Source organism: Pelophylax lessonae (genome assembly GCF_965119305.1).
Source record: "Pelophylax lessonae genome assembly, chromosome: 3".
Classification (NCBI taxonomy): Eukaryota; Metazoa; Chordata; class Amphibia; order Anura; family Ranidae; genus Pelophylax; species Pelophylax lessonae.
In genome coordinates, this window is record NC_138770.1 from 567,328,672 (window position 1) to 567,354,543 (window position 25,872).

A 25,872-nucleotide genomic window follows, 5' to 3' on the forward strand; every position below is an offset into this window, starting at 1 on the left:
ACCAGCAGATGACATGGCTCCCTAAATCATCACGGACTCTGGCATTTTGCATTTCATTAGGAAATTAAGGTCCCAGAGTCTGGAGGAAGAGTGGAGAAGCACAGAATCCAAGTTGCATGAGGTCCAGTGTGAGGTTTCTACAGTCAGTGATGATTTGGGTAGCCATGTCATCTGCTGGTGTGTGTTGGTTGGTTTTATCAAGTCCTAAGCCAGCAAAGCCCTTTACCAGTAATTTCTAGAGCAGTGGTCCTCAGGGCCAACTAACAGGCCAGATTTTAAGTATTACCTTGGGGAGATGCAGACTAGAATACTGCAATCACTGAGCATCAAATGAGATCACCTGTGATGTAATTTAGTTATCTTGCAAACCTGGCCTGTTAGTGGGCCCTGAGGACCGAAGTTGAGGACCACTGTTCTAGAGCACTTCAGGCTTCCCTCGGCTGACCAGCTTTACGGAGATGCTGATTTCATTTTCCAGCAGGACTTGGCACCTTTCCACACTGCCAAAAGTACCAATACCCGGTTTATTAATCATGGTCTCACTGCACTAGTTCGGCCAGCAAACTCATCTGACCTAAACCCCATTGAGAATCTGTGGGGAATTGTCAAGAGAAAAAAAAGACACCAGACCCAACAATGCAGACAAGCTGAAGGCCGGTATCAAAGCAACCTGGGCTTCCATAACACCTCAGCAGTGCCACAGACTGATTGCATCAGTGCCACGCCGCACTGATGCAGTCATTTATTCAAAAGGAGCCTCGACCAAGTATTGAGTGCATACTATACTGTATACATGGACATAATTTTCAATAAGCCAACAATTCTGTATTCAAAATCCTTTTTTTTGGTCTTGTGTAACATTCTAATTTTCTGAGATATGGAATTTTGGGTTTTCACTAGCTGTAAGCCAAAATCTTCAAAATTAAAAGAAAGAAATGTTTGAAATATATCACTCTGTGTGCAAGGCATCATTATCAAATCAATGAGGTTCACTTTTTGAATTAATTAACTTAAATAAATCAACTTTTAAATGAATAAACTGCAGCCAACTAACTGGAGGGAGAACATGCAGATTTTTGCCCTTTGGAGAGGTTTTACCGAAATGTAACAAACATCGGTTTGCTCTTACCTGCTGCTTCTGATATGCGGTATTTGGATTTATTTTTGATTCTAAAAGCAACGAACCTGAAAAAGATACAAAACATCAAACCATCATTTAAATGACATTAAAAATGTTACAAAATATTAAGGATTAAAAGTATCTAAAAAACAAATTTTTCCTTGTTTTGGGTAAAGGGAAAGATTAAAACATGTTAGATATTACTGCCATTGGAGGCTCCATTAAAGCAGTAGTAAACCACAGTCTTTTTAAAATAAATAAATAAAAAAACCCTGTAAGACAATAGCATAATGTGCTAGTATGCTTTGCACACTAGCACATTATGAAATGCTTACCTTAGAACGAAGCCCTCCAGCGGCACGCTGTCACTGCTGACAGGGCATCCATCTTCACCTGGTGTTCCTTCCGAGTTCGTGTGCTTCGGCCGTCTGATTGCCCGAGCTGTGATGACGTCATAGCCACGGCACAGAGTTCTGAAGGGAGCGCATGAGCTGGTGATGTCACCGGCTGCATGCAGTGTGATTATCTTCTATATCTCCTAAACAGTGCAAGTTTAGGAGATATTCACTGTACCTACAGGTAAGCCTTACCTGTAGGTTCAAGTGTAACCGCGTGCTAAACCTGCTATAGGGCGGCAGCTGTGCGCAGTATAACTTATATATACACACACGTGACCCTGCACTTCGGGAATGCGAATGCATGCCACCGCTGGCATCTGCCGATCATCAGACAGAAAGTGATCTGCCTATGTAACCAAGGGGGATTGCTCTTCTGACAGGAGGGAAGGCATGGATCCTACAAAGCAGAGGCTAGGATCTATGTCTTCCCCTAGTAAAAGAACATCACACAGTTTAGTAAAACACTGGCTAGGCACACAATTAACCCTTTGATTGCCCCTGATGTCAACCCCTTCCAGGCCAGAGTCATTAGTACAGTAACAGTGCATTTTGTATTAGGGTCACTGGTTCCCAAAAAATGTCATGTGTATCAGAATGTCCGGCACAATATCACAGTCACGCTAGAAGTCGCTGATCGTTGCCATTACTAGTTAAAAAAAAAAAAAAAAAAAAATGTATATATATATATATATATATATATATATATATATATATATATATATATATATATATATATATATATATATATATATATATATCCCATAGTTTGTAGACGCTATAACTTTTGCAATCCAATCAAACCAATGCGCTTTTTTTTTTTTTTAACAAAAATATGTAGCAGAATACATATTGGCCTAAATTGATGAATACATTTTTTTTTTCTTGGATATGTTTTATAGCAGAAAGTAAAAAAGATATTTTTTTTTTTAGAACTTTTTTTTTTTGTTTATAGCGGAAAAAAAAAAAAAAACGTTACCAACAGAGCAGTGTGAAAGCAGCCTATTACCACACTAATTTACTTAATAAAATAATTTTTTACTGTGTTTGTCTGCCTCCTTGTAACGTCCTCTGACAGATCCTTAACCTGTCCATTTTCCCCTCATTTCCATTTTGAATAAGCAGCACACAGCTCTATGCTCATTACAGATACTTAGTGTCACTTTAAGCAGTCTAGCAGCCATTAGGCCCCTTTCACACTGTAGAGTCCGTCAGCGGACTCAGTTTTTCTCAGCGGGGGATCGATCCGCCGATCACTCGCTGAGCAGGCGGATGGCAGCTCTGTCTCAGGGCTGTGTGCGGAGACAGAGCTGTCAGGTCCCCGTTGTTCTCTATGGGAGAATTGGATGAGAACAGACCGCCTGTCCATTCTCATCTGATCCGAAAATAGGGTTTCCATCCGTCCAGATTTGACGGATCGGATGTCAGTGGACAGCTTTCCGCTGACATCCGATGCCCCATAGAGATGCATGGAGGATCCGTTCAGATCTGCCAAAAACAAAAACCGGACAGGTGGATCTGAACGGTCCGCCTGTGTGAAAGGGGCCTAAGGTATACAAGACAGAATTGTTGGTTACACTGACGATTAATGAAACGTAGTTTTATTTTGCATTTCAGGAACACCACATTTCCTGGGATTTATCCAGCACTGTTATAACTGCATGGGGTTGTTCTACTAAAACCTGATTGCAAAATCTGGTGCAGCCCTGCATGAAAACCAAACAGCTTCCAGGGTTTTTTGTTAAAGCTTAATTGAACAAGCCGATTGGCTACCAGGCACAGCTGAACCAGATGATTTTTCACTCTCCAGTTTTAGTAAATAACCCCCATGTGTCAGCATATATGGCAGTACATCTGGATTTTGATCTAGACCTAGATATTCTGATCATAAGCCTGTATGGCAAAACCCGTTGCAAGCCTAGTTACCTCACAATCAGGTAAAGTAAATTGGACAGTTTTCTCATGAAACCAGAAAACAGTTCAACTTTACAAGTGTTTATAAAGAACCAACAATTTTATTCAGCACTTTACATTTACAACTGTACCTGCCTTAAAGTGGTAGTAAACCGCAGCCTTTCAAAAAAAAATTCCCTGTAAGACAATGTGCTAGTATTTATTGCATACTAGCACATTATGAAATGCTTATTTTAGAACAGAAGATCCACATGAGAAGTACAGCCACTTCTCCTTTATAGGGTCCTTATATCATATGAATATACACATACTAGGGCCAAATTGGACAAAAGCCAACTGAACTCACATGTTTATGGACAATGTACAGATCTTTGAAACTGTAAAAAGGTTCATAGAAACTTCTCTGCTGACCAATCAGTTGGTTGTTTCTCTAATTTACATATTTACCATTCAACAATTGCCCAATCAATCAAAAATGTCAATTCTATGCTTACATTTGTTTTGCATTGTAAAGAGGCCCAAACTTCAGCCATATAATAAGAACGTAGTGCTATTAAGCTTAAAGGAGCTTGAACACTATGAAGTAAAAGGCTATTAATAGCACCTCTGAGTTGATGTTTTATAATACATGCTTACGTCACAGTGTTCACTTTTCCAAGAAACAAATGAACAATTCACTATTCATTAAATCAAAAGGGGGGAAAAGGAAAGCTTGTAAAACACAACTTAAAGTAGACCTCAGCACAATATTAAAACTTAGAAACATTACAATCCAGCCCCTATCTGTAAAATAATGGGATTTTGACTTACCGTAAAATCCATTTCTCTGATAGTTATTGACAGACACAGCTCCTGAACTTCATAACCATTGGGTTATACTGCCCCCTACAGGAGTAGGACACTAGGCAGAAAATCTGGCTATGACCATGGGCAGACCCAGGGGGTATGCTCCATCTCTCTGCTATAGGTACTCAAGTGTTAAAAGCAGTGTCAGAAGAATTACAACTCCACAGAGGGTTGGGTGCTGTGTCCGTCAATCAACATCAGAGAAATGGATTTTACAGTAAGTCAAAAATCCCATTTTCTCTTTCATTCATTGGCAGACACCGCTCCAGATCTTCATAACCATTGGGACGTCCCAAAGCAGTGTTAAACATGATGGGTGGGCGCAGCAAAAAAAGATTCCAAGGCTAAAACAGTAGCCAACCAGGCAACAGGAGCTCAACCAAAACAACTGGAGCTTACCTGAAAAAAAACAATACACCCTCGAAGAGGATCAGGTCCCCTAAACAGCAGCCTGCAAAACCTTACGCCCAAAAGAAGCATCCACAGATGCCAACACATCCACTTTATAAAACTTTGTGTAAGTGTGCACTGACGCCCAGGTGGCCGCCCTTGCAAACCTGGGTCACTGACATCTGATGACGGAAGGCCCAGGAGGCACTAAGTGCCCAAAAAGAGTGCCCCTTGAAAGGGAACGGAGAAACCTGGCCCTTGATGGAATAGGCCTGAATCACCATCTGTCAGATCCATCTGGAAATGGTTGCAGAGGAAGAGGACAACCCTTTCTGAGGTCCATCCGTGGGCACAAATAGTGAGTCTGACTTCTTGAAAGACTCCGTAGCTGCCAGGTACACCCTAATTGTCCGGAACACATCCAAGTCATGCAAGCAATTTACTTCAGATGTTTAGGCCTGGGACACAGGGAAGGAAACATTCAAATGAAAATTAGAGACAATCTTTGGGAGGAACGATTGGACAGGGGCGAAGAACCACTTTAACTCTGTGAACCACCAGGTAAGGTATACGACAGGATAACGCCACCAGTTCTGACACCCTACGTGCAGAGGTAATAGTCACCAAAAGAGCCACCTTCTAAAACAGTGTAAGCAAGGGAATCCCCCAAAGATTCTCAAAGGGAGGCTTCTGGAGGACCGAAAGCACCAAATTGAGGTCCCAAGGTGACAACGGAGACCGCACTGGAGGAACCAAATGTCGGACTCCCTGAAGAAAGGTACACACCAGGGAGTGTGGACAAGGGTCGTTGGAAGAAGACCACCAAGGTCGACACCTGGCCCTTGATGGTACTTAAGGCCAATTTCTGCTCAACCCCCTGTTGAAGGAAGGTCAAGACCTGTGCCACCGAGAAAGAGCAAGGACAAACCTCAAGAGACTCACACCATGCAATGTACGTCTTCCACGTACGATAGTAGATCTTCCTAGAAGTAGATTTCCTAGCTTTTAACAGAGTAGGAATCACAGACTCCGATAAACCTCTATCCTTCAGCAACTGGCTTTCCAACAGCCAAGCCATCAAAGCAAGCGACTGTAAAGTAGGATGGAAGATTGGTCCTTAAAGCGGAGTTCCACCCTGGATTTTTTTTTTTTTTTTAATACCCCCGGGACAGTCAGGGCTAGTACATTCCACAATGGCTAGCCTCTGATCTGTCCCGGGTTGCACTTACCTGTTAGGACAAATACTTACCTTGCAAACGTCTTGTCCAGCGCTGCCATCTCAGATGTGGGCAGCTTGAAGCCAGCGAGATCCCCTTCGGCGTCTTCTTCCGCCTTCTTTGGTCCCACGATGCTCTGCGCCGGCCCCGACGTCACTTCCGGGTCGCGCGCGTCATCCCTCTACAGCTTCTGGGCATGCCCAGAAGCTGTTTAGAAGGGGATGACGCGCGCGACCCGGAACTGACGTCGGGGCCGGTGCAGGCGCAATGATTCCTGGGAGCTATGACGTTCAGCTCCCAGGAATCATTGCAGAGCCAGGAAGTGACGACGGGCCGCGGCCGAGGAAGGAGGAAGAAGGAAGTAAGGTAAGTATTTTTTCTTCGCTACGAGGTAAAAAAAAAAAAAAAAAAAATATGCGATTATCCATTTCTTTTTCAGGTGACCCGGAGCGAGAAGATGGAGGTAAGTATAAAAATAGGGTGGAACTCCACTTTAAGACAGCAGATCCTCCCTGAGAGGAAGCTTCCAAGGAACGTCGGCGACCAGAAACACCAGAGAAAGCCCAGCGGGGCCAGTCCGGAGCCACTAAGATGACCGGGAATCCCTTCTGCCTCGATCCTGCGTAGAAATCTTGGTAGAAGCTGGAGAGAATAAAAATCGTAAATCACACGGACCCCAACAACGCGTTTGTGGCGTCCGCCAGAGGATCGCGTGACCCAGCCACAAACCTCTGCACCTTTCTGTTGAGCCAAGACACCAACAGATCCCCCTCAGGGATGCCCCACCAGAGACACAACTGAGGAAACACCATTGGATGGATGAAGGGAACACTCTCCTTGGTCCAACACGTGTCGACTGAGGTAATCCGCCAGCCAGTTTTCCACCCCGGGAATGTGTATGGTGAAGAGGGCTGGAACGAACTGTTTTGCCCACCTTAGAATGTCAGCTACCTCAAGACCTTCTAGGACACTTTGTGCCCCCTTGGTGGTGGACATAAGCCGCCATGGCATTGCCTGATTGAATGTGCACTGGGCATCCCTGAAGACGATCTGTCCAATCGTCCAGACATAGTCTGATCACTCAGAGTTCCAAAACATTGATCGGTAGTCTGGAGTCTTCCAGTGTACAGATCCCCTGAGCAGAATGTTTCCAGAGGATGTCTCCGCACTGTCCAATACAAGGAGAGGAAGGATTTGCCCAGACGGAGAGCCAGAGAACAAAGCCACCATATCAGGGACTCCGTTCCCCGACTCAGCCGGATTGGATTGTCCAGAGACTGCGGAGTCTTGTCCCATTTGGCTAGCATCTCCCATTGCAGGGACTTTGTATGGAACTGTGCAAATGGAACCTCCTCGAAGTTGGACACCATAAGGCCCAGCACCTGCATGCAAGTCCGGAGGGATGACCATCTGCTGGACAGCAGGAGACGAATTGCAGACCTGAAGGTAAGAAGCCTTGATGTCGACAGAGGCATAAAAATCCCCCTGATGCACCACCATGCAAATGGACTCCATTCCGAACTTCTGCACCCGTACAAAACAGTTCAGCGCCTTGAGGTCCAGGATTGGACACACCTTGCTTTCTTTACTGGGAACTGTAAACAGGTTTGAGTAAAAACCCGAAAATATTCCGAAATTGGAACTGGGACAATCAGCCCTTAAAGTAACAGGTTTTGTACCACCCCAAACAGACCCTGTAAGCGGTCCACGGACAGGCGCAAGTTGGAGGGAAAGAACCTTGCCAGGGGGACAAGAGTGAAACTCGATCTTGCAACTGGACCAAATGACTTTGTAGACCCACTTGTCTTGTACCAGGGAAGTCCATGGGTCTGGGAACCAGCGAAGATGTCGCCCCACCCCCAATACAGGTGAGGGCGCACCTTCATGCTGAAGGAGCCTTGTCAATGGGTCTGGAGAAGCTGCGTGCCACATTTAGAAAATTTAAAAAATATTATTTTGGCATTTAAAAAAAAAAAAAAAAAATTGTACCTGTTCCAACTTACAATCAAATTTAACTTAAGAACAAACCTACAGTCCCTATCTGGTTTGTAATCCATGGACCGCCTGTACTAGGCATTACACAGCTCAAATTTTGGCCCCATTCCTGGTGGATTGTCTGAAAATCAAGCCTTGGTTAGGCTTGTCAGCACCACTGAGCTCAACAAAAGTCACATAAAAGAAAAGAAATAAAAATATGAAAGAAGCTTTGTAGAAAATTATCTGCTGAACAGGGACTACCTTTAAACCAGATGTGGTCAGTACTCTACACTACCAGGTATTCACACAGCGGATGCAGCAGCTGTCTGCCAGGGAAGATTCCTTCATTCACATTGAATGAGAAAAAAAAAAGTGTATGGCTGAATCTCAAAGATATGGAACAAGTTTACTTCAAACATGTATACAAATATAAAGGCAGTGTCTGCCAACAAGTCAACCACTTCAAAAAAACTCCACAAGCTACTGAAAAATGATGCATACGTAATATGTATAAAGATAAAGAGCTCAAAGGGCTTTGCCGGGACATGCCCTATGAAAAGGAGCCTGTAGATGTTTAGAGAATTGACATGCCTCACATGAATCAATTGTTCATTAGAACGATAAATCAAATGGCAATATGGGGCCAAATCCCTGCTATTTCACTGTCAGCCAAGTTTAGAATGTGATTTTGGTCCACTAAAGTTAATCTTTTAGGGACTCCAGTGCTGGTTCTGGCCTCCAACACCCCTTAACTTTGGAATCTAAGATGTGGTGACTGCAGTGCTTTTTTTTCACCTGGTGATCCTGCCAGTAACAGAGCCTAGGATCTTCTCTTAAATTTGGACTACAAACATCTCCCCCTCCTCTTGTTAAAATGATGAAGGTGAGGGGTGTTTTGTAGCCCACTGAAGAGAAATGGGAAGGCCAATCTGCAATGTCAGATAAGGGCACAAGATTTCTGGCAGGATCAATAGGTTTTTTTCTGAAACGTACCTAGCTTTAAAAAAATACACATGGCCACCACATCATAATCTGATAAACTGCAATATATTACATTATAATGACTTTTGACTTTGCAACTTTAGGATTTCAACAACAAATTTCAAAAAGAGCCCATTCAGACTAGTGCGACACGACTTTGGGGGGCGACCTGTGAAGTCGCGTGCACCGCAACTTCGGCGCGACTTGCAGAGACTTCACATAATGGAAGTCTATGCAAGTCGCTCCGAGGTCACCCCAAAGTAGTACAGGACCCTTTTTCTAAGTCGGAGCGACTTGTGTCGCTCCTATTAGAACGGGTCCTGTGCTAATCAATGGACCGCGACTTGTCAGGCTGACATGTCGCGCTAATGTGAATGGGCTCTAAATGTAATAAACTAAGAGTGATTCAACAGTCCACCAACATCAGCTGTGAGTGTGTGTGTGTGTGTGTGTGTGTGTGTGTGGGGGGGGGGGATTTCATAGCCCCCACTGCTTCATTTTAATGTTAACTATTGACTTGCCTTTGTAACCATGCCCCACTCATACTAACCCATAAGGGTGCCTTATGGTGGACAAACACTATTCCCAAAAATCCACTGCAATTCGGTCATTTGGACAGTTCAGTTTTTGGCCAGTTAATGAGCACAAATCGGTAATCAGTTGTGACATTTTTGAGCAAAAAAAAAAAAAGACAAGTTTGGAAATTTTCTGCCGAAAGAACTATAAATTGAATGGTTAATGTGTTTCTCATCCAACCCGTTTGCACTCGGTATATGTGAAAAAAAAAAAAATAACAAAAAACTGATTCATTTATGTCCAATAAACAATTAATCGGTCATTACATAATTGCACGATCGTCTGCTCTCACGGCCGAGTGTAAGTTTTTTTAAAATGGTTGTAAAGCCACTATATTATGATGATACAATCCTCTCTATTAACCACTTGCCAACTCTGCCCGCAGCAGACAACTGTGGCAGGCGGGCTTGGCTGCCGACACCGGCGCGCTCCCGCCCCCACTAGGCAGCGGGGACGCCGATCCATGGGGCCGGCGGCCACGATCGCTCCCCGCTGACAGAGAATGACGGTCCGCTGTTGTAAACACAGCAGACCGTGCTCTCTGAAATCATCACAGAGCGCCTAGAATCCTTTTTAGGAACACAGGTCTCTATGTTCATTTCACAAGTCCCTCCCCCCATACAGTTCGAAAACACTCCAAGGCTCACACTTAACCCTTTGATCACCCCTAAGTTAACCCCTTCCCTGCCAGTGTCATTATTACAGTAACAGTGCATATTTTTAGCACTGATTACTGTAGTAATGTCACTGGTCCCCCCGAAAAGTCAAAAATGTCAGTTAGGGATCCGATCTGTCCGCCGCAATGTCACAGTCCTGCTAAAAAAAAAAAAAAAAAAAAAAAAAAAAAAAAAAAAAAAAAAAAAAAAAAAAAAAATCGCAGAGGTGATGAATTACCACCAAAAGAAAGCTCTATTTGTGGGAAAAAAAAGGACAGTTTTTATTTAGGCACAGCGTCGCATGAACGTGCAATTGCCTGTTAAAGTAACGCAGTGCTGAATCGCAAAAAATGGCCTGGTCATCCTTCCGGTCCAGAAGTGGTTAGATAAGGACACTTGCATGTGGGGCAATAAGCCCTACTTCATGTGTTTCATAAAAAAAGATGCTCATTTCTACCCAATTTCAGAGCGTCTCCTGGCGCACAAGTGACTGCTCGGCGCTCTCCTCTCCTGGGCTGACAGAGGCCGGGGCCAAGAACTCCCACTAACGTCAGCTGGAATGAAATCGGGTAGAAATCTGCATATTTTTCATAATTCACATGCAGTGGGGCATGTCCTTATTTAACAGAGTGGATTGTATCAAAATATTCGTTCTATTAGCAGCAGCAGGGGGGTAAGCACTGTCACGAGCAGACAGCCTGGGGGAAGAGAGAGAAGGAGAGCTACAGATGGCTGTGGATGATGGAGGCATGTAAACTGACCGCAGCGTCAGGGCTCAGCAGCCATGATAAACCGTGGTCAGTTTACAGAGGGGGGCAGAACCAGAGAGGATCAGCCAGGTATTTTAGGTTATACAAAAGGCCAAATTACACAGCATAAGCACTGTGCTGTATAACATGCTTTAAAGGGAACAGGATCAACTTTCTTTTTTTGGGGTAATAAACACTTTAACTGCAAATAATGGTGCTTACTTTGGATAGAGGAGTGGTAGAGAACAGCTCCAAAGCCCGAACGGGGGGGGGGGGGGGGGTTGGGGAATTTAAATTTATTGCAATTTTTTTTTACCAAAAATATGCAGCAGAAAACAAATTGGCCTAAAATGAAAAAATTTAGATTTTTACATTTTTTTTGAGAATGTTATATAGCAGAATGTGAAAAATAGTTTCTTTCAGAATTGTCACTCTTTTTGTTTAAGAGCCGGTTCACACTGAGGCGATCCGACTTCCGAGGGGCGACTTGCAGGGACTTCACATAATGGAAGTCAATGCAAGTCACTCCCAGGTCGCCCCAAAGTAGTACAGGACCCTTTTTCTAAGTCGGAGCAACTTGTGTCGCTCCTATTAGAACGGGTCCTGTGCTAATCATTGGCGAGCGACCGAGCGCGACTTGTCAGGCTGACAAGTCGCGCTAGTCTGAATGGGATCTTAAACTCACAAAAAAATAAATAAATAAAAATCGCAGAGGTGAACAAATACAACCAAAAGCAAGCTCTATTTGTGGGAAAAAAAGAACATCAATTTTATTTAGGTGCAGCGTCGCACGACCACGCAATTGTCCGTTAAAGTAACGCAGTGCCAAATTGCAAAATATGGCCTGGTCATTAAGGGGGCAAATCCTTCCGGTCCAGAACTGGTTAAAATATAAAAAATCCCAGCCAGACTGGACCTGGCAATGGGATATCATCTGTGTGCTTGTAGCCTGGTAACAAGTTCACAAGCCTCTCTGCCCACCGCATATTACACAGGCAGTCCGCATATAAGCAGGGAAAGCTCCTATCCCAACATATAAGCCTGGCTGTTAAGCCTGTCCATTCAGAGCTCTGTGCCATGGCGTGACTTTCGCGTGCACACGCAGTAGTGACATCACAACGGATCGGCCGAAGCCCGCGAACCAGGAAGGAAAACCAGGTGAAGATGGAAGTACCAGCAGTGGCCTGATGACATCATGCTGAGCCAGAGAACGCTATGTATTCATTAACAGAAAACAAAGCTGCCAATTAATGGCTGAGCGACACTCAGACTGACTATATTGTTCCAGGTGTAAGATGGGAAGTCTCCGTCTCTCAGCCGGAGCCCAGCACTGTAGGGAGCTGAACCTACATGCAGTACATATAGTGCTTAGAGCCAGTGCAGCACTTAGTGAAGGAAATCGTTCTTTTGGACCAGCCTAGTCTGAACTATTTAAATCAGAGCTCCACCCCACTTGTCTGCCGCCTCCTCCCCCTTTCCACACAGCCTGCCCAATCACAGAGCACAGCACGCATTCGCAGTAGAGATGAGTGGAGATGGCGGTGGCAGCACCTGATAGCCGATTAAGGACTCCTAGACAGGTGAGTGTTCAAATATTAAAAAAGTCAGCAGCTACAGTGACTTAATTTTTTTTCTGAAGGAGCCTGGAGCTCCTCTTTAAAGCAATAGGAAACATGTACGGTATCTAACAAAAGTAAGTACACCCCTCACATTTTTATAAATATTTTATTATATTATTTCATGTGACAACACTGAAGAAATTACACTTTGCTACAATGTAAAGTAGTGAGTGTACAGCTTGTATAACGGTGTAAATTTGCTGTGACAATGTCCAAATTGGGCCCAATTAGCCATTTTCCCTCCCCAGTGTCACGTGTCTTAGTGTTACAAGGTCTCAGGTGTGAATTGGGAGCAGGTATGTTAAATTTGGTGTTATCGCTCTCACTCTCTCATACTGGTCACTGGAAGTTCAACATGGCACCTCATGGCAAAGAACTCTGAGGATCTGAAAAAAGAATTGTTGCTCTACATAAAGATGGCCTAGGCTATAAAAGGATTGCCAAGACCCTGAAACTGAGCTGAAGCATGGTGGCCAAGGCCATACAGAAGTTTAACCTCCCTGGCAGTATTCTCGAGCGTGGCTCAGGGTTAATTTTCAGTACCAAAAGCAGTAACCCCATGACACACTCGGGATTACCCTGCAATGTTACTCACCTTCCCTGCGCTCCCCCTCCGTCATCCTCACAGTCTCTCCCCGCTCTATGCATGGCCGATTGCCGGCACTTGCCTTCCACTTCCCTTCCCTGAGAGCGTTGCGACGCAGGGGGGTGGAACCGGCGGCAAATTAAAAAATGTAAATACACAGATGACATGATACAAAGCTGTGATCCTAACGGATTACACTGTAGCCATTTCAGCACAGGATTGCACCGGGTGACTTTTCCAGTGCTTTGTGCCTGGAAAATTTTGAACGGTGTCCAAAAAATGTTTTTTTTTTTTTTTTGTGCAAAAGCGCTTTTAGACGAACTGGAAAACAGCAACAGCGAAAACAGAGTTACTTGAAGAACTGAGTGATAGCGATTCGTGGGAAAATTTATCATTAGGTACGGAAAGTGGCGACAGCGACGACAGATGATTCTGATGTCTCTTTCTGGCACATAGCTTGTGGAATTTGGGAAGTATATCAAATGATTCTTCAGAATTTCCAACAGAGCGATGTGCCAGAAAGAGACATCAGAATTGTCACTGTCGTCACTTTCCATACCTAATGACGAATTTTCCCACAGATCGATATCACTCAGTTCTTCAAGTAACTCTGTTTTCGCTGTCGCTGTTTTCCAATTCGTCTAAAAGCGCTTTCGCGCAAAAATAATGATTTTTGGACGCCATGGTCATTCTCTATTTTCCCGGCACAAAGAACTGGAAAAGCACAGGCAAGGCACTGGAAAAGTCACCAGGTGAAATCCTGTGGTGAAATGATGAGATGATGCACAAGAAAGCCCACAAATAGTTTGTTGAAGACAAGCCGACATGGATTACTGGAACCATGTTCTGTGGTCTGATGAGACCAAGATAAACTTGTTTGGTTCAGATGGCATCAAGTATCTGTGACGGCAACAAGGTGAGGAGTACAAATACAAGTGTGTCTTGCCTACAGTCAAGCATGGTGGTGGAAGTGTTATGGTCTGGGGCCGCATGAGTGCTGCCGACACTGGAGAGCTACAGTTCATTGAGGGAACCATGAATGCTCACACGTACTGTGACATACTGAAGCAAACCATGATCCCCTCCCTTCGGAGACTGGGCCGCAGGGCAGTATTCCAACATGATAATGACCCCAAACACACCTCCAAGAGGACCACTGCCTTGCTAAAGAAGCTGAGGGTGAAGGTGATGGACTGGCCAAGCATGTCTCCAGATCTAAACCTTATTGAGCATCTGTGGGACATCCTCAAACGGAAGGTGGAGGAGCGCAAGGTCTCTAACATCCACCAGCTCCGTGATGTCGTCATGAAGGAGTGGAAGGCTCCAGTAGCAACCTGTGAAGCTCTGGTAAACTCCATGACCAAGAGGGTTAAGGAAGTGCTGGAAAATAATGGTTGCCACCCAAAATATTGACACTTTGGGCCCAATTTGGACCTTTTCACTTAGGGGTGTACTAACTTTTGTTGCCAGGTGTTTAGACATTAATGGCTGTGTTGACTTATTTTGAGGGGACAGCAAATTTACACTGTTATACAAGCTGTACACTCACTATTTTACATTGTAACAAAGTGTCATTTCTTTAGTGTTGTCACATGAAAAGACATAAAATATTTACAAAAACGTGAGGGGTGTACTCACTTTTGTGAGATACCGTAAATTGGGACAAAGCCACAGCTCCCAATTTGACATCCATATGGGTGCATGTCCCTGAACTCTCACGGATGAAAAATTGGGAACAGCAGCTGCGTCCCATTTTTATCAAAGCGATGCATGGAAAACCTTTGAATTTCCCTTCTAGGTAAACACGACCCTACACAGGCATACACTTTAGGATGCCCCGAAGGATAAGTTCACCTTTGGGAACACGTAACATGCTCCCCACTCCTTGGGCCACTCTCCGAGCCACTACCTCTAGTGACAGTGAGCCAGGGATCTTCTCCCCGAACTCTGTCATTTTTAATGATGTGCATGGTCCCGTCATTCATTCAGAGTTCTGTAAATGGGAGAACTACATGTACTGACAGCCATTGCACAATGACGGGAAGAGTCAATGAGCTACCTAGAGTGCTCAACAGCCTGCCAGTATAATGTACAAGCAGACAGCTTACACTGACAGTCCGCAGGTGCTATGCAGGACTCCTGCAAAAATAATAATAAATGTACATTCTGTTACCTGCAAAAAGATGTGCATTACTATTTTTTTTAAAGAAAAAGATCTTAGTGGAAAAATATGCAGCCTGCCATTTATGACTTAGCTCAGCTGCCCGGGTGTCTCTGGCTCCAATATAATGAATCACTTTTACTGCAGTTATAAACAGCATCCCCCACCATGTCTTAAAGCGGAAGTAAACCCGTTTAAAAAATTTAAAAAAAACAAAAAAACTGTAAAGACAAAGGCATAATGAGCTAGTATGCATGACATACTAGCTCATTATGAAGTACTTACCTAAAAACGAAGCCCCCTCAGTGCCGACAGGAAGGCTGACATGTCTGACCGTCCTGCTTTCTGGATCTCGTCCACTGGCCATCTGATTGGCCGGGGGCGCAATGACATCACTCCCACGCATGTGCGCGGGAGCTGCCGTTCACGGCACTGGGATCGGAAGGAACGGTAGGGGTGACCGTTCCTTCAGAACGCATGTGCCGTTGACGTCATCGGCTGCATGCAATGTAAATATCTCCTAAACGGTGCAAGTTTAGGAGATATTTATAGCACCTATAGGTAAGCCTTAATGTAGGCTTACCTATAGGTAAATGTAAACAAAAGGGGTTTACAACCTCTTTAAACAGCCCATAGATTATGAAATTTTCTTTCCTTCCACCATGGATGGAAGGGAGAAAAAACTGCTCAGAGTTGATGGGGGAATCCCTCCCACGGGCTTATTGTGTTCAGCTAGCAATGATCACTGCTGGCAGTTGTAGCCACCAGCAGTGATCATATGTAAATAATCCAACAGGCTGGTTGTTCTGAAGTTGATTGATGGACCGACTTCAGTACAACCAGACTGCCCATAGATGGATAGAATCTAGGCCGGTCCCTGCTAAACTAGCCAAGATTCTATCCATCTATGGCCGGCTTAACAGTTGCCTTTCCCTACACTGCTGAGATCTTCATTGTGTGGCCTGTTTGGCAGCGTACAGACTTTTCCCTAATAATTTACCATTTCTGGAGTTTAAAAAAAAAATAAAAAAAAATAATCGCACAGGGAAGATCTTGGTTGAGTAGGTACAGGTTAAATTAAAAGAGAAGTTCATCTTTTGTAACATGTTACACTCATATTCAGGGTGTAACATGTCACAGATGCAGCAGCCACCCCCTCTCCCAATGTGACAGCAGGCCAGAGATCTTCTCCCCCTACTTGCTGACACAAATTAAAAAAGACACAGCATTGTGGGGCTCTGCCCACCCAGCTGTATCATTATTTCACAGAGTTCTGTGGATGTGACAACTACAAGTACTGAAGTCCTTTACGGCTGTTGGCTTGAAGTTCTCAAACTACCAGGGAGCTGTTGGGCGCTCTAGATAGTTCAATGATCTTTCCTATCAGTGTGTAACTGACAGCCAATAAGAGGTATGAGCAGACAGCTTACACCTGGGATCCTCAAATGATGGCCCTCCAGCTGTTGCGGAACTACATATCCCATGAGGCACTGGAAAACTGACATTCACAGACATGACTGGGCATGATGGAAATTGTAGTCCCTGAACAACTGGGAGGGCGCCATAGTTGGAAGACCCCTGGCTTACACAGACAGTCTTGTCTACCCCCTGTCTATTGCCATCACACACATTCCTGGATCCCAGTCTCATCAATAGGGGGTGCTGTGGCGATTACCAGCTGGACACTGGATATATCACAGATCAACACACATATTCACCAGCACATCATGGATCTTCAATTGTAGTCCTAAAATGTTATTGTAGAGAGCTCACATCACAAAAAAATAAAAAGTATATTTCTTTGTGATGTGATCTCTCTACAATAAAAGTTTTGGACTACAATTGAAGATCCATGATGTGCTGTCAAATATGTGTAAAGCGCCGTACACACGTACCGATCGTCGGCCGAACGATCAGCCGTCTTTTGTCCAGGGCTGTCGTGTCTGTTGAAAATTGCAAAAGACTGCACACGAATTTTGTCGGCCAACAACAGCCGACTGCAGAAGTGATGTCATGTGATGGTTAACTTTCCTTGTCTTTTTTCGTTTCTGAGCATGCTCAGTCTTGCAAATCTGCTGTCTGTCAGCCGAAATCTGTACTGACTGGCGAACAATCGGCCGTTCTGGTGTTGGCCAACAAAAATTTTAATGCCTGCACACCCGATTCTCTTAGGCCGAAAATGCGCTGTCGGTTGTCGGAAGCATCATACTAACAAGCCGGCAATCGGCCGATCGTTCGGCGGCCGAATATTTACGGCCGACAATCGGTACGTGTGTAGGGGGCTTAAGTTAAATGTACATTTTTTTCCCCCCTGCAAAAAGATATGCCATTTTTTTTTTAAAACAATAGGTGAACTTATTTTTTTTAAACTTGGGAGAGATGAGGACAGACATTACAAACGCAGTTACTCTTCACACTCTGCCCACATTAGAGAACAGTCATGGATGTATTCCCATTACACTCTGGATAAAGCCTGGAATATGAGAGTGCTACAGCAATGACAAATATACAATACAGCTTATGTCACCAGCACTGCATGGATCCATTTACACGGCCAGAGCTTTATTCAATCACATCATGTGTAAGTGTAATATTCTGGAGTCATGCAGGACCCCTTTTGTCAGGCATGTGATTTGTGAGATTGGGGGACCTGATGAAGGGATCCCACACGGCTTCAAAACATTGCATTTACACGTGATGTAATGTGATTGCTGGAACAACACTGGACCTGTAGATCAGTGGTCCTGAACTCCGGTCCTCAGGGCCCACTAACAGGCCAGATTTTAAGTATTACCCTGGGGAGATGCAGACTAGAATACTGCAATCACTGAGCAGCAAATGAGATCACCTGTGATGTAATTTAGTTATCTTGCAAACCTGGCCTGTTAGTGGGCCCCGAGGACCAGAGTTGAGGACCACTGTTGAGATGATCCATGGCGTGCTGGTGACAAGTGTTCTACATTGATGAACAGGGCAGAACATCAGAGTGTTGATTTAGCATTGGCCTCCTCCCAGCACCAGAGCCGCTCCTGGAATGATGTGCAACCATTGGGCTGAGCATTTGTGTTCACCTCAGTGTGACAAGGACGGCATCGCGGCAAGTTTGTAAAAAGCTGGAACGTTGGGCTGCCCTGCACAGCGTACTATCAAGGCTTTATTTCCTATCTGTTTAGTTCACACACTGCACTGGAGTGCACTTGGGAAAAATGATTATTTTCCCACTGCAGAACATCGCAGCATGCTACACCGATTCGCAACACACTGCAGTGACATATATATGAATAGAATGTCATTTTGTAGCATTGCAATAAAGTTGTTAAAAAAAAAAAAAAAAGAAGCAGAGCAATGTGCTGCAATCTACACACACAAGCAGCATTGGCTGTGTTATGAGGTAGCTCTCTGACAACAAGGTCAGTGCTAGGTGTGCAATAGACAAAACAACTCCCTGCTTCTCTTCCATCACATCATTTACACCTAGAATCTTCCCAGTCAGAGACATGGCAGGATTTCTGGTCTACCAGTCCCCCACAGATCCCTGGCCACTTTCATATCCAGCCCCTCAACAGCCAATGGGCTTTACAGTTGTTTTAAATGCCAAAGGGCCTTTCCAGGATTAAGTACAAGGCACACTGGGTCTTCTAGTTACTCAGCGCAGCCGCCAGAGCCTGCTGGGACTTTTGGTTCCTCGGTACTGGAAAGCCCATGGAATGCACTAAAAGTCCCTAGAACAAGCTGGGACTTGGGAGTGCCTCAATCCAGGAGGGGCCCCATGGCGTGCTGTGCTTGCGGTACCTCAGTCCTGGAGCCCCCCCCAATAGGAAGCTGGGAACCGTGGTCCCTCAGTCCTGGAGCCCCCCCCCCCCAATAGGAAGCTGGGAACCGTGGTCCCTCAGTCCTGGAGCCCCCCCCCCCCCAATAGGAAGCTGGGAACCGTGGTCCCTCAGTCCTGGAGCCCCTCATAGGAAGCTGGGAACCGTGGTCCCTCAGTCCTGACGCCCCCCATGGGAAGCTGGGAACCGTGGTCCCTCAGTCCTGACGCCCCCCATGGGAAGCTGGGAACCGTGGTCCCTCAGTCCTGGCGCCCCCCATGGGAAGCTGGGAACCGTGGTCCCTCAGTCCTGGAGCCCCCATAGGAAGCTGGGAACCGTGGTCCCTCAGTCCTGGCGCCCCCCATGGGAAGCTGGGAACCGTGGTCCCTCAGTCCTGGAGCCCCCATAGGAAGCTGGGAACCGTGGTCCCTCAGTCCTGGCGCCCCCATAGGAAGCTGGGAACCGTGGTCCCTCAGTCCTGGCGCCCCCCATGGGAAGCTGGGAACCGTGGTCCCTCAGTCCTGGCGCCCCCCATGGGAAGCTGGGAACCGTGGTCCCTCAGTCCTGGCGCCCCCCATGGGAAGCTGGGAACCGTGGTCCCTCAGTCCTGGCGCCCCCCATGGGAAGCTGGGAACCGTGGTCCCTCAGTCCTGGCGCCCCCCATGGGAAGCTGGGAACCGTGGTCCCTCAGTCCTGGCGCCCCCCATGGGAAGCTGGGAACCGTGGTCCCTCAGTCCTGGCGCCCCCCATGGGAAGCTGGGAACCGTGGTCCCTCAGTCCTGGCGCCCCCCATGGGAAGCTGGGAACCGTGGTCCCTCAGTCCTGGCGCCCCCCATGGGAAGCTGGGAACCGTGGTCCCTCAGTCCTGGCGCCCCCCATGGGAAGCTGGGAACCGTGGTCCCTCAGTCCTGGCGCCCCCCATGGGAAGCTGGGAACCGTGGTCCCTCAGTCCTGGAGCCCCCCATGGGAAGCTGGGAACCGTGGTCCCTCAGTCCTGGAGCCCCCATAGGAAGCTGGGAACCGTGGTCCCTCAGTCCTGGAGCCCCCCCATAGGAAGCTGGGAACCGTGGTCCCTCAGTCCTGGCGCCCCCCATGGGAAGCTGGGAACCGTGGTCCCTCAGTCCTGGAGCCCCCCATGGGAAGCTGGGAACCGTGGTCCCTCAGTCCTGGAGCCCCCCATAGGAAGCTGGGAACCGTGGTCCCTCAGTCCTGGAGCCCCCCATAGGAAGCTGGGAACCGTGGTCCCTCAGTCCTGGAGCCCCCCATAGGAAGCTGGGAACCGTGGTCCCTCAGTCCTGGAGCCCCACATAGGAAGCTGGGAACCGTGGTCCCTCAGTCCTGGCGCCCCCCATAGGAAGCTGGGAACCGTGGTCCCTCAGTCCTGGCGCCCCCCATGGGAAGCTGGGAACCGTGGTCCCTCAGTCCTGGCGCCCCCCATGGGAAGCTGGGAACCGTGGTCCCTCAGTCCTGGAGCCCCCATAGGAAGCTGGGAACCGTGGTCCCTCAGTCCTGGAGCCCCCCCATAGGATGCTGGGAACCGTGGTCCCTCAGTCCCGGCGCCCCCCATAGGAAGCTGGGAACCGTGGTCCCTCAGTCCTGGAGCCCCCCATAGGATGCTGGGAACCGTGGTCCCTCAGTCCTGGAGCCCCCCATAGGAAGCTGGGAACCGTGGTCCCTCAGTCCTGGCGCCCCCCATGGGAAGCTGGGAACCGTGGTCCCTCAGTCCTGGAGCCCCCATAGGAAGCTGGGAACCGTGGTCCCTCAGTCCTGGAGCCCCCCCATAGGATGCTGGGAACCGTGGTCCCTCAGTCCCGGCGCCCCCCATAGGAAGCTGGGAACCGTGGTCCCTCAGTCCTGGGATGAGGCTTGGAGTTCCTCAGTACATCACCTATGAAGCCCAGAGCCTGCTGGGACTTGTGGTCCCTCAGTCCTGGAGGGGCCCTCAGCACAGCCGGCTCAGAGCACTCCCTCAGTACTGGACGGGCCATAGCATGCATTAAAATGGCCCCAGAGCAAGCTGGGACTTGTGGTACCTCAGTCCTGGAGAGGCCATAGAAAACACTAGAAGGCCCCCAGTGCCCGCTGGGACTTGTGGTGCCCCCGGCCCCCCCTCCTCACCGTCAGCCTCGGCCCGGACTAGCAGAGACATCCCCTTCAGCCTGTCCACGTAGGTGGAGGAGACGTGTCCGGTGCCCCGGTCGTCCCATTGTCGGTCCTCGTTCAGAGTGTAGACCTTCACCCTCCGCCTGGTGTCGGACATGATGGCGCACTCTCCTCCTCCCCCCGGCACGGCTCTATTCCCGACTCCCTCCTCCGCCAATCATGGCTGCCGGTGTCAGTGCGGGCGATTCCTCGGCGAGCTCCTTCACCAGCCTCCTCCGACCTGCTCTCCGATCACACCGCCGCCATCTTGTAACCCGATTCTCTCCTTTCTCTTCCTCCAACGAGAAATGGAACAGGTTGGACGGGCCGGCTTGGCAGGGGCTACGGTGTCGCTCGGGGGCCAAGAATTTCCCCTGTGACTTCCGCCAAATGACGAGCGCCGGCAGGGGGCGCTGTGTTTTCTGCACAACACCGGCTAGAGGAAGAGGGAGAAGCCGCAGAGGACATGTTTAGTGTGGGGAGAGAGGTAAAGGGGACATTTCACCTCTATACAGCCACTATGTGTGCTGAGCCCTATAGGAGCTTGTCACCCTGGGACAATTCGATTCACATGACCCCGACACTGCTCTTCTCATGAATGCTCTCTGATCATAGACTATACCACATCATCTGTTCATTATATTGCATTCATATTAGTGAAACCATAGATCCCAACTGTCCCTGATTTGGAACAAAGTCCCTCTTTCCTCCTCCTTTTACCCTCATTTTGGGCTGATCTCTATACTTGTATAGAAAAAGCACTTTTTATCTTTCAAAAAGTGTTTCACAGTACTAAACCTTTCATCCAATTTCCAAATTACTGCATGTGTACATTTAAATATGTAAGGAATAGTAGTAAAAACAAAAAAAGTACTTGCAGGAATAACACATTTTTTTTAATTTAAATAATTCTCACTTTAGAGGGCGTGACAGGGGGTGTGTCCTATAGCTACATACTTTTGCTAATAGGTGTTCCTCATTCCCATCCCAAAAACATGGACGGTATGCCTGAAGAAACCCTGCCACCAACTTCATAAAAATGGCAGGCAAAAAACACTAAATTCAAGTATTTTAACCACTTAAGCCCCAGAAGATTTTACCCCCTTCCTGACCAGGGCCTATTTTGTGATTCGGCACTGCGTGACTTTAACGGACAATTGCGCGGTCATGCGACGCTGTACCTAAACACAGTTGACGTCCTTTTTTTCCCACAAACAGAGCTTTCTTTTGGTGGTATTTGATCACCTGTGCGATTTTTTGATCACGCACTATTATCAAAAAAAGAGCGACAATTTTGCAAAAATAACAATATTTTTCACATTTTTTTTATATGAAATTCCCCCCCAAAAAAATGTAAAAATCAAATTTTTTTTAACATTTTTGGCCAATTTGTTTTCTGCTACATATGCTTGGTAAAAAAAAAAAAATCACAATAAGCGTATTTTGATTGGTTAGCGCAAAAGTTATTGGGTTTACTAACTAAGGGAAAGATTTGTCATTTTTTTTTTTTTAATTGAGTAATGGCGGCGATCTGCGATTTTTTTTTGCAGGACTGCGACATTGCAGCGGACAGATCAGACCCTAATTAATGATTAAGCACACAGTCAGTGTGTGAAACGCGTCTACCTTGTCACGATTGTCATATTTGGATGTCCAGTCAATAAATCTGGATTTTGACTCAACCTGGAGTGCTGCCAATTCCTTTAACAGATCAGACCCTTGACTGACATTTTTGGGGGTACCAGTGACATTACTACAGTAATCAGTGCTATACATATGCACTGTTACTGCAAAATTACACTGGCAGGGAAGGGGTTAACTTTATTGGGGAAGGAGGGGTTAAGTATGTCCCTAGGGGCATGTTTCTAACTGTGATTGGACATGGCTACTGGTGTAAGAACAGAGATCAACGGTCCTACATAGTAGAACCGTATGATCTTAATTTTTACACAGGGAAGAATGACAGGCGGCTTTGTTTACATTAGCCGCCTGCCTTTCTCCCTTCACGGCGGACGATCGCGAGTGACCGACAGACATCGGGTCCGCCGGTCACATGCGCGGACTCGTTAGGGAACGAGCCAGGGCAGGGGTGCGTGCTCGCCCGCTATTGGCTCACAGGCTAGTGTCGTACCGATACGTCACTTTGCCTGGCCAGGGCTGACCGCCGCAGTATATGTACTTGCAGCGGTCGGCAAGCGGTTAAGGCAGCCCTTCACCCTAAGGGCCCATTCCCATCAACGCATTGTAAAATGTGATATGAATTTTTTCTAATGCATTGCATTAAAATTTAATGCAATGCCCAATACGTTTTACATGCATTTTCATCCCAGCTCACCTGAAAAAAAAAAAAAAAAAAACTGACGTGACAAAAAAAAAAAAACAGGAGTTACAAAAAAATGCATTTTTGCTGCATTTCCAATTGACCATAATGAAAGGTGCGATTTTCTAACAGGGCACTAAATGCAGGAAACAGGACATTTCAAAAACAACAGAGCGCAGAGAAGAGAAGTCAGGATTTAGGGACAGTTCACACCACATGCAGTCCAGTGCATTTTTTTCTGCATCAAAAACATGGATAGTAGGTTATATGGTGTTCAATGTCATAGTTCACACCAATAGGGTCAATTCCCGTGCATTCCAGTTCTAGTAGAACATGCTGCATTTTTTTCTGCACTGGAACACGGTAAAACGCATAAAAATCACACATAAACGTATTGGAACACACATGCCTTTATTTAAGGTTAAGAAAAAAAGGAGGGGTGCACTGCAGAAAAGCATCCGGACTGCGTTCCTATGGTGTGAACTGTACCTGAAAGCAGAACTAAACCCTCCTATTATTGATATCTTGACCTTTGCTTAACCTGCAACTGCCATGGGGCTGCACATATGATCAGTTATAACACTGACAGTTTAAGTTGAGACCACCAGCAAATGTGACAGTTACATTCCCGGCCTGCCTTGCATGGAACGGTTTTTCTTTTTTTAAACTGTTAAATTGATGGGTTTTGTTCCGCTAAAAAAGGGGACTATTTTTAAAGTTGCTTTTGCAGCACTGGAAAGGCCCTATAGCGTGACAAAAAGCACATTGGCGTGAACAGGGCCTTCGACCCCTTTCACACAAAGTGCCCACCTGTCAGTTTTTCAGGTGGATCTGATCTGACCCTCCATTCGCCCCTATGGACCAGTGGGTGTAAAACTTGTGTTTGTTTAGACCCACCTACCTCCAATATGGTTTTAAAAAAAAAATAAACCAGGGAAGGGGATCTGTCTTCTATCTAGGCGGATTGGATCACAGGGCAGGCGGTTGTAAACAACTGCAAAGTCCGTTTACACCCACCAGTCCAGAGCAAAAAACTGAAGAGGCATGGCCCTGTCATCCACCTGCTCTGCTCAGATCAGCAGACCGATCCCCTGCTGCTCATAACAGAGTCCGACCTGTGTGAAAGGGGCCTTAAGGTTGTGCTGCCATGCCTCCATCCCCCTTCCTCTTACAAATGGACTTTTTAAAATAAAAATACTGATCCGGGCTGCAAAGCAGCACTTGTTATTTCTCACCTAGGCAAGAACTCCTCCCCAGCTCCTGTGCAGATGTGCCACAGGGCCCAGGTCCTCAGAGAGCCTTGCAGCACATATGTGTATGCACCGGGTTTTCCACCCACGCCCAAAGACTGCCGTTATTGCACATTTTATTCACTTGCAATGTGCAGTTGAACTTGTTAGGAAAGCTTGCAAGTCACTTCGCTAAGGTTTCATGCACATGGCCATACAGTGTGCCTTCCACAACCACATACAGTCTCCTTTTCTACCGCATCTCAGTGGGAGGCTCGGCCTTAGTGGGTTCCAAGAATGTCAGTACACAGGCTCTGCGTGCTATTTGGCCCCTGTACAGCCACGTGCATGAGGCCAAACACAGTCCCCTCACTTCTGCCATGTCCTAGTCCTTTCCTCTTCTGGAAGAGATTGTAATTACTCTCTGTGTGGGCCCAGCTCCTTTGCCCCCACCTCACAACATAACCTTTTATGCAGCTGCTGAGGAAGGAAATGGAGGAATAGTATAGAGCAGGCATCACTAAAGCCCCGTACACACGTACCGATCGTCGGCGAACGATCGGCCGTCTTTTGTCCAGGGCTGTCGGTGTCTGTTGAAAAGTGCAAAAGACAGCACAAGAATTTTGTCCGCCCACTAGAGCAGACTGCAGAAGTGATGTCATGTAATGGTTAACTTTCCCTGTGTTTTTCCTTTTCTGAGCATGCCCAGTATTGCAAATCTGAACGATCGGCCGCTCTGGTGTCGGCATACAAAAATTTTAATGCTTGCATGACAGATTCTTGTCGGCAGAATGTGCGCTGACGGCTGTCGGAGGCATCATACTAACAAGCCTACAATCGGCAGATCGGTCGTCGACCGACGCTTTTCGGCTGACGATCGGTACATGTGTACGGGCCTTAAATGGCGGGCCAAATGCAGACCATGTCACTCTCCCATTCAGACTGCCACAGTCCTGCCATTTAGGAGCCTTTTTTCCCCTGGCTGTCGCTCTGTAATCCTTACAGAACTGACAGCGAGAGGCGGGACAATTCTGGATGGAGGGCAGAGTTGCCTGAGGTTAACAAGCAGGTGATTGGCTGCTCTAATGAAGGGCAGTCCTAGAAGCCAAACACTATTTTACAACTCCCACTTCCATCCAGACAGCACAGCATGTCTCCGTGCAATCTGTCTGTATAAGGTAGGAC

The 25,872-nt window shown here is 46.7% G+C and overlaps 1 protein-coding gene across 4 annotated transcripts in view; it reads right to left on the reverse strand.

Annotated features, from left to right (window-relative positions):
- PPP4R3B (protein phosphatase 4 regulatory subunit 3B) overlaps positions 1–21,487 on the reverse strand; it is a 99,961-nt gene extending 78,474 nt beyond the window's left edge. For 2 of the 4 annotated variants that reach the window (XM_082252369.1, XM_082252366.1), the window contains exons 1-2: positions 21,115–21,486; positions 1,130–1,185 (exon numbers count right to left, since the gene is read on the reverse strand). In XM_082252369.1, coding sequence (XP_082108495.1) covers positions 1,130–1,185; positions 21,115–21,256 — 198 coding nt within the window. In that variant the 5' untranslated portion in view covers positions 21,257–21,486. Of the gene's footprint in view, positions 1–1,129; positions 1,186–21,114 lie in introns of all 4 variants that reach the window. The other 2 variants (XM_082252367.1, XM_082252368.1) reach the window with 2 other exon arrangements.
- Between the last annotated feature and the right edge of the window lie 4,385 nt (positions 21,488–25,872).